We start from the raw sequence: 9,741 nt of genomic DNA on the forward strand, positions 1-9,741 counted from the left end.
TAACTCTAGTCTAGACAACACCCTATGTAGGAACAATCTATTTGAAATATTTGTTTAGCTCAACCACATGCTGCAAAGCAGTGTTTCCACACTGAAGTTACCTTGTGGGCCCTGAAATAGGAAGAAAGTACTGACATATGAACATACATACAAACATCATCCTTTTTACCTAGCAGGGTTGTCCTTGAACAGGTAAAAAAAAGCTTGAATAAACAGGTACTTGCAGTGATGCAGCTTTTTGGAATCAGCACTCAGTTGAAGATTTAATTTGTTCGATATAAATAAACTAAACTAAATCTAATAAATGTTAATTTTACATGCTGTGTAAATAGCTGAAAGCTTTTTTTCAAAAGAAATGTGTGTGGTTAAACTGAAATATTGGTGGAATTTCTAGGGAAGCACAATGAAACAAATTCAAAGCTTACTTTCAAAATGTTTATTGTAAGGCTGCAATCCTATACTTATTTACCTGAGTTAATGAACTTAAAATAATTTACTTCTGAGTAAGCATGTACAGGATTACACTCTCCCTCATATTAGTATAAATATGCATATTTATTAGTAAATAGGTCAATAGGGCTTACTTCTTAGTAAGCATATTTGAAAGTGCAGCCTGAGAAGGGGCTCTGAATGAAGGCATTGAAATCTGACCATATGAGCATTCCTAGAGCTATACACACAAAATAACTTTCTTAGGATAATGTCCTGAATAAAAGTTAACCCCAACTTCGATTTTAGACTATTACTGTAAAATTTTAGTAGTGGGATGAGCACTGTATCTAGCCGCATATGCTTTCTGTAAAGTTATGTGGCAGTCTGGGGATTTGCTATCAGTCCAAATCTATATAAGGAAGCCATTTATTTGTCTGGTATGTGCTTAGAGATCCATGCTCCCATTCATAGAACTGGTCCTTACCCTCTTAAACTGATGAAAATGTATCTTGTTAGAAGATAGTATTGTTCCCAGCCTTCGAAAGGACCAGACTTTTGGAAAGAGGCCTGGCCCTTCTGCTAGAAGGGAGTTAATCTTGCACTGGAATGAGACCAGAATGTCATGAGGAAGACAATCTAGACACTTAGCAGTGCACCAGTTGTTTTGTCACTAAATGTAGTAATCATCATGTAAAAAATTCAACTAACAGCTTCCAATTTTGGCAGTTCAACTGCCAACAACAAACGCATTAATAATTTTCTCAGCTTCCATTCATTAATACCCTGTGCACATACCTAATCATTAGAAATATATGCTATGCATTGGAAGAGGATGAAGACTCTGAAAATCTGTTCTCCATGGGGCCACCGAAAGCAGGATATTTTGAAGTGCACACTACAAAGCTCATGTTGCAAGGGAACTGGGAGAACAAATAGAAGACAACACACCTGTGCTGCTGACATTTATAGCACCATACTGTATAATGAGAGTTCATCATACCTAAGTATAGAGCTTCAACCCTATTCAGGGAAACTTAACAGTTATTAGCTTTAAGTCTTGGCAATTTAGCAAAGAAGTAAATGCAAAGCAAAACTTTGCTGACATTGCTGCTGTTATACTACAGAATACTCAACAAATGAAACAGCCATGGCAGGTTGATGGTCATTGAGTCCTTAGTTACTTAGTTAATATTTACTATTCTAAACAAAAGTGAATCCACACCCCCTCAATGCATGTTGGAGGGAGTAGTATTAGTAGGCATGCCTGATGGCAGATGAAAACCACCAATTCTACACCGTGAAGTATGCGGTTCAGCAATCCTGCCTGCCAAAATCACAGCTCCAAGGGTGGCATTTTAGTATAGTGGTAAGGAAAAGCCTGACCCTACCATTAAAACAGTGTGTGCTTTTTAACACGGATAACACTTCCAAGTCAAACAACTTTCACTCATTTTTTAAAAAAACTTCCATACAATCATACTTTGTGTGAATGCACTAGCTCCCAAACAGGAGGTTGCAACTGCTTCCTGGGCTTTAAATATCAATGTAGAACAGCAGCTAAGCAAATATCTGGCTTAGTATTTTGTCCAAACCCAGAATCCTGGTTAATGTCTCTCCTCCTTAATCACAACCTGTAACCACAGGACAAACCTTGGCTACAGATCATGGTTAAGGAGAAACCCTAACTAGGATCTCAAGGTTCAGAAGACATATTAAGACAAACCTTGCATTAGCTTTCATCCCATAGCACTTAAAAATCCTGGGGGAAAGCAAAGTAGGTGTGAGCTCCTCGCCAGCAACCAACACGTTCACATGGTCACAGTAAACTATACTCAAGTCTTTGCCTCACTGTCCATAAATAATCACATCAATCATTTATACAAGACTCTGTAGGTATTTATTCAGCACATTAGATACAGTGACTGTTCATTTGCCTTTCCTGGCTTTGATCTTCCTCAGGTAGAATTCTAGTTCCTTGCCTTCCAGAAGGTATCCATCTGCTCGACCACACTGCCCAGGCCGGGAGGCAATACAAGCTGCAAAACGAAATCATATTAGAAATGGGGAAGTATCAAGTAAGAAGAACTGGGCTGCTTTTCCCTGTGTAATGTACTTCTTGCCAGTCTTTCATGCCAGGACATCATCGCTAACCTCTTGAGACAAAGCAATTTAATGCTAATGACCCCATCTTTTTTCCAAATTGGGGTGGGTGGGAGGATCATACCATCTCCCCTCCCCAAGTTGCAAAGTCTAAGGAACCACCAAAACCATCCTGATGAAGTCACCTTCAGAATTTGAATTGTCACCACTTGCATTCAGCAGCAGAACTGGACAAAGTTTTCGTCACAAGGCCAACTTCAAAACACCAGGGAACACAATGTTGCCTGCCACTTAAATGACTTTATACATGTGGCAATCGTGGTTGAGAAAAGCCTGTAACACTTTTCTAGTAGAGTCTCTCAGCTTTTGCCAACTACTATTCCAAGAGTTGAATGAGCAAATCAGCAATGCAAAGTCAGATTTGCTGAATTAGTACCGCAGGGTTTCCTGAAATCCAGAAGGTAATAAAATGCAATTTTATAATAACTGTAAGACAAAACAGCATCCACCCACCACAGCACCTAGGCTACTGGCAAACCCAGCACCCTTTTCTGTTTCAGAGTCTCACCAAGTAGCTTCCCTTGCTGGAACTGCTCCTCCAGAAGACTACTGATCTTCGCATTCTTTTTTCTTTCATCATACTTCTTCTGAATTTTCTTTGAACGCTTCTTGTTTAAGATTTCTTCTTCCTCAGGAGTCTAGAACAAGAGCAGAAGCATGTGAAGGAGTTCAACTGATAGTCAGTTCCCATAATTTCACCCATTTAATGTTTATGTAATTGGTTTTTGTAACCAACGTAGAAGTCTCATTTGGCATTAAGCAGTATATAATTTACTAACAAGTGGTTGAAGGAGCTTGAATGAGCTGGGTATGTTTAGCCTGGAAAAGAGGAGACTGAGAGGAGATAGCCATCTTCAAGTATTTTAAGGGCTGTCACATGGAGGGAGCATGCTTGTTTTCTCCTGCTCTGGAGGGTAGGACTCAAACCAATGGCTTCAAGTTCTAAGAAAGGAGATTCCGACTAAACATTTGTAAAAGCTTTCTGGTGGACTCTCCGTCCTTGGAGGTTTTTAAACAGAGGTTGGATGGCCATCTGTCATGGATGCTTTAGCTAAGATTCCTGCATTGCAGGGGGCTGGACGAGATGACCCTTGGGGTCCCTTCCAACTCTTAAGATTCTATGATTACAATATTGAGGATCTGAACCTGGCCAAGTGACAAGTAACAGAATGAGCCAGTACCAGCACTGTGTACATTAAGAATTCATTTAACTTTCTGCATTTTTAATTCAAAACTTCTGTGCCCGTATCAGCAAAGAGATGCTGTAACTGGACAAGAACCAACAATGGAGGGTGGTCAGATGTCTTCTTCAGATTAATGTCTGTCATCGCTCTCCATTCAGAAGCAGAACTGGACAAAGGTATCCTCACCAGAAGACAGAAGAACCCTAAACTCTAGGGCAAAGTGGCTGAACGCTTAACAATTAAAAAGCACAGAACAATCATCTTCCTCTGCAGGCCCACTTAATACATACCAACTTAGCACCCTTTTTGCGCCCGAGTGGCAAGGCATAGTGGGCTTCATACCACTGTCGGTATGGTGTGCTGTCAATGAGGACAATGCAATTTTTGACCAGGGTCTTTGTGCGCACCAATTCATTGTTAGACGCATTGTACACTACGTCAATGATTCTGGTTTTGCGGGTACAGCCTGTAAAAACAAGAGACCATGTTACAAATTCCAAGAGCAAAATACAAATCCATGGCAAAAGAGCCTCTCATGTACATAAAAACCATAGGCCCCGAAATCCCCTTGGAGGTTGAAGTTTGCAGGATCTGTACAGCTTCTGCTTTAAAAATACAGTTGTGAAGTTTCTATTACATCTACTTTTAAAACACCCACTTAAAGATCATGAGGAAAATTGGAATTTGCGTACAATTTGGAAAGAATTTCCCCAGACCCTAGGTTAACCAACCCACTCTTTCTGCAAACCTCAACTTTAAAAAAATATAATCTGTTACAGAGCAGCACCATAGGGAAGGTGCATTTTCTGCACTTACTACTATAAGACAAAATAATAGCATAGAAGCAGTCCTAGAAATGTGCACTATTTCCCAATTTCAGTAGAACTTATCCCTTTCTGTGAAAGGCAAATGCTTTACAAACAACTCCGTGTCTGTGAATGGGTTGCGTTCTGGGCCTTCACACGTTGGCAGAGTGCACATAAGCCCACCCCGCCCCCTTCCAGGTCAAAACAACCCATGTGTTCCAGGTTCCACGTCAACTGAATGTGTGCCTGTACCTTCTGTTTTCAAATTTATGATTACCTTTTGCCTTTGGAAGATAGTCTGGAATATTGGTCATAAGCCAATGGTCTACAACCAATTAATGAAAAGGTGTGTTCCAATTGCCCATCTGCACAAAATTTTAATGATCAAGTTCAATATTAAATATGGAATGGTGGAAATACAGAATCTGCAATCAAGTGAATAATCTCCACCAAATTAGAAAAAAATAGTAACAAGATTGTAATCTGACACTTCCATAAAGTAAGAAACTTTGGGCAGACTAACCCAAATAGGCACTCTAAGGCACCAATAAGGAATCACACTCAATGTACACTCAGTATTTGATTTTCGCAGCAGGGGATTTTCTTTGCCTGTTACTGTCTCTGTAGCCACAAAATGTTTAGACCAGGCCTCCTCCCTTCTTGTCCCTTGGCCACAGAATTGAAGTTTTTCAATCCATCTTTAACATCTCACAGCATTACTCAATGTTTAACAGCACCTGTGATTAAAATCAATTCACACAATAAAATTCTTGGGAAAATACACCTCAAATGTAGTATACAAACAATTTTGTTTCTCCTTTAAATTTACATAACTGCCCTTGAAGCAACAATGCACTCACTCAGGGTAACTATGACACTACCATCACCGAGAGTTTAGGAATTCACCAAAACTCTCTTAAGGTCAAAGTTATCATCACTGTTCTCTTGTTTTAGCTTCCAGATCACTAGTATATACAATCCTAGCTAATGCCACACAGAGGAGCCATTTTGCACTTACATTCAGACCCCCAAGAGAAGTTTCCAACATCGAGACGCAGAGCACGGTATTTTTTATTCCCTCCACGTACCCTTACTGTGTGAATTCTCCTAGGGCCAATCTACAACAAAACAGAACAGACTAGGTCAAACCACATGCGTACACATCACTAAAATCTTCTTACAAATACTCAAACCACATGGCAACATGGTCAGTGTAACTATGACAACCCCTAGCATTGGTGAGTGCAACAATGACCAAAACGGTCTCGCACCCACCTAAGGTGTAGCTCTCATCACTCCAGTTGCCTCCCATTCCAAATATAATGGTTCAGATCTACTTATTTATTCAACTAATCCAGCACACCAGACTTTGGACTTGTGTTTAACTCTTCATACTGCACTATAGTCTAAGGGGAAATTCAGATGCAATTTGTGACATGGCACATTTGTGGTGTGCCTCAGTTGCTTGAAGTCAAGCATCCCACCAAGAGTGCCCCTGTACTTGAATGCACACAAAGGAGATTGGATCCTGGTTCATACATAGAAGTACAAGAAAGGAATCGCTGCATGCTACTCGCAGTCAGAAAAATAAACTGGAGAACAGTTACTACTGGGAAATTCAAGGGCACTTTTATTAAGTTGTAATTTATGAGTTCTACTCTGAAAATAGTCTAATTTTTGCACATTCATGCTGCTTCCAGGTCAAGCACACAAAAATAGATTAATATATTTTATAACATGAACCTCCTTTATAGCATGAACCTTTGATAATGATAATAATAATAATAATAATATCTTTATTGTCATTGCCCCCTCTCGGGGACAACGAAATTACTTGGCTGCTCCATCCACCCAGGTAGGGCACTCCACACAAAATCAAATCAACTATAAAAACACTAATTAAAACAATACAGTATGAAACAGCAAGGAAGATTAGATGACTTTCAAAGTCCAGGCTTCCCATTCAGGGCCGAGATCGCTCTGATGACTCTAAACTAGGATAATCCCATTCGATCAGCATTTTAAAATGTGCTCTTTCAGGTTACTCAAGAACAAAGAACCCCTGCAATGAATACTGAGGGGTCCTGAGCAGTGCGCGGAGGTCTCAAGTACTCCAAGAAACATATATATGCTTTCTAATTTAAACAGGGATTTTGCAGTCATAAGCTGAGCATCAAAAAGACAAAGAGGCAGCTAGCTGCACAAGTAATTATTCACTAGAGAGCTACAAGCACATACTTTGGTATTGGCAGGGGGTCGCCCCAATTCATACTTCCTCTTCTTGTGGTAGGGCTTTCGCTTCCCCCCGGTCTTGCGGCGCTTGTGCCAGTTGTCCCTGGAGATACCTGAGCGGACAGAACAAAAGCCAAATGGTGAAGACGAGCGCGCGGCACAGAGCAGGGCCTTTTCACCTCAGCCGACTGCAAGAGTTCCTTATGCCCAGAGTTACTCAGCTCTCCAAGGTAAAAAATGTCTCCGCACGGCATTCTCGGTGGAAGATGCTTCATCACAGCAACACGGGGCAAAGGAACGCGAAGGGGGCCCTTGGCTCAACGCCAGTGGGAGGCCGCTTCCCGCAGACCCTTCCTCCAGGGTAGGCAGCCAACGCGTCAAAATGGCAAAGGCACGCAGGCCCAGGCACAACCTGCGGCCGAGGCGGGGCCCAACCATGAAAGCGGCAAAAAGGAGCCACCGGCCCAAATAGACCCTGCACTGAATCGTGCAAACGCCCCTGTCCCTCATTACTTGAGCTGCATCCCCGCTGGATCGACCACCTGGCCGGATGGGAACGGATGGAAGGACCTCACCCTCCAGCTTCCCAAGCTACTCACCCATCCTTCTCCGGAGGCGCCGACTGCAAAGAGAAGGCCGCAAAGCACCACGGGGCGGTTTGTTGCCCGTCAAATCTCGCGATGGCTTCTGCGTGATCTCAGCGCGTCCTCTGTGCGTCTGAACGTCATCGAAGTGGGACGCGCCTGCGCGGTCGGCGAAGGAATGCGACCGCGGCAAAGACAAGAACCGAAGTGTGTCCGATGGCAGGTGTGCGCGGAAGGGAGCGAGCTATTTGTACCCAGCTATGGATGACCGCTCCACGCCGCATTAGTGCTTCAGTGCTTTGCTACTCTGCGCAGGTCTGTTACTCGCCCCACGCAATCGCGTAGGAAGGTTTCTCCACTTGCAGTAGCTGTAGAAAAGGGAGCTTCTCGCACGTTTTCCGCAGTTCTGCAGCCATGACAGGTAAGCTAAGCCTGCTAATGTTCCCTCTCCTGCATGACAGTTAAAAAGGTACACGGCTCTTGTAAAATAATCGTATCCGGTAGTTTTAAAAAATACGCACGCAACGAAACGGAAAGGCAGATTAACACAAAATTTAGGTGGTACCAACTACGCCTGTCCTTCACATATGACATTGGCGACAATGGCATACAGTGAAGGGTTGTAACTGTCTGAGAAAGATGGAAACCAGAACATTTGTAATAGGCTAGTGCTGATCTCATTATCCCCCACGACAGGTGCTAAATTAGATACGAAGGAAACATCAGTTACAACTCTTATGATAAGGGTATCTTCTATAAATTTGGGCTTTGCATAGATATGTCAAAAACCCACTGCACTCCATATATACATTCACACACACATTGAAGACAATGCTTTATACATCTAACAAATGGGCTCTACTTTATGAAAGCATGTACCACAATAAATCTGCTTTAGACTTTAAGGTGTCAATGCAGGAAAGCCAGTATTTCAGCATAGAATCAGAGTTGGATGGGACCTTGAAGTTCAACTCTTTGCTGATGCAGAAAATCTACAAAATCCCAAATAGGAGACCAGGATTTGGTTAGGGAAAAAACCCGATACCCCATTCTAATCCTCCACTGTGCATCAAAACTGACATGAGCCAGATTCTTCACAGATATCACCTGTCTTACCAAGCATAGTCATATCCCCAGTTGAGAGTCTAGTCATGTCATATCAATACAGCTCTAGGAAGGTTCTAGATTTTACTATGCAATGCTTGCAACCTAGTTGAAATTAATTTGAAAGGAGTTGATAAATGTTTAAGTACATGTGAACCTATATAGGCATCCAGTAGTAGATAGGTAGCCGTGTTGGTCTGCCATAGTCAAAATAAAAAAATTCCTTCCAGTAGCACCTTAAAGACCAACTAAGTTAGTTCTTGGTATGAGCTTTCGTGTGCATGCACACGAAATGTGCATATCTGAAGAAGTGTGCATATCTGAAGAAGTGTATATCTGAAGAAGTGTGCATGCACACGAAAGCTCATACCAAGAACTAACTTAGTTGGTCTTTAAGGTGCTATATAGGCATCCTACAAGTTCAGCTAAGTTTATTTTTTATTACAGTAGTCCAGAGTCACAATAAATGTTATCCTTTGGTGAGTCAGCATTCCTCTGCTGTTACCTGAACATGTGATTGAGAGTACTTGCAGCAGATGATTTCTGCATATTGGTGAGCAGAGGATACAGTCTCCTATGATAGCTGTGTATATATAAGTTGCCCGTAGTATGTTGATTCATAATATATTCCTGCTATTTCTGCAAATTAAATATTTTGGTTGTTCATGTTGAGTCTGATGCAAAGGCCCTCTTAAGATTGCACATTCCTAGTGAGGTTTTGTTGTTGAATAGCAGGTTCCCATGCTGTATAATGCATTGCTTTTAGAAGTGATTTGCCATGTAGCAATGAGAATGTTGTTCAGGAAGCTTCAAGCCCAAGGAACTGCTGAGCATAAGGAACTAAGTTCTTTGGGTGCAATAATTGTGTCTTTGAATTTTATGAATTGAAGCTGTTTCTAGTGCCTGTGGATTATTATATTTATTTCCCACTTTCCCCCAAGGAACTCAATATAGATATAGCATATTGGGGGGGGTTATTGGGTTGCTTTGTATTTTGTGATTTTATATTGTAACCACCCCAAGACCTGCAGGTATAGGGCGGTATACAAATTAAATAAATTATGTGTATGTTTGCTTGGTTCCCCGCCCCCCGTTTTATCCTCAGAACAACTCTGTGAGTTAGTCTAGGTTGAGACTGACAATGAGTATCAAATTAAAGTATTTGAAGTCTCTATATTTTCTTCAGTGTATAAACATTAGCATTTCAACTTAGCCTCTCTCCCTCACTTTACACTCAGA

At 41.6% G+C, this 9,741-nt stretch overlaps 2 protein-coding genes across 2 annotated transcripts in view; one reads left to right on the plus strand and one right to left on the minus strand.

Moving 5' to 3' along the window:
* Positions 1-2,306: 2,306 nt before the first annotated feature.
* RPS8 (ribosomal protein S8) lies at positions 2,307-7,541 on the minus strand. Its single transcript, XM_081193264.1, has 6 exons — positions 7,414-7,541; positions 6,821-6,927; positions 5,601-5,700; positions 4,067-4,242; positions 3,101-3,230; positions 2,307-2,468 (listed from the first exon to the last, which is right to left on the minus strand). Exons 1-6 carry the CDS (start codon positions 7,415-7,417, stop codon positions 2,359-2,361), a joined length of 627 nt encoding a protein of 208 aa, XP_081049390.1. The 5' UTR covers positions 7,418-7,541; the 3' UTR covers positions 2,307-2,358.
* A 90-nt stretch (positions 7,542-7,631) lies between these two features.
* TMEM69 (transmembrane protein 69) overlaps positions 7,632-9,741 on the plus strand; it is a 38,688-nt gene continuing 36,578 nt past the window's right edge. The window contains exon 1 of the mRNA XM_081193246.1: positions 7,632-7,819. The gene's annotated coding sequence lies outside the window, so the exon portion shown is untranslated. The remainder of the gene's footprint in view (positions 7,820-9,741) is intronic.

The sequence above is a fragment of the Podarcis bocagei genome, assembly GCF_964188305.1.
Source record: "Podarcis bocagei genome assembly, chromosome: 5".
In the NCBI taxonomy this organism is placed as follows: domain Eukaryota; kingdom Metazoa; phylum Chordata; class Lepidosauria; order Squamata; family Lacertidae; genus Podarcis; species Podarcis bocagei.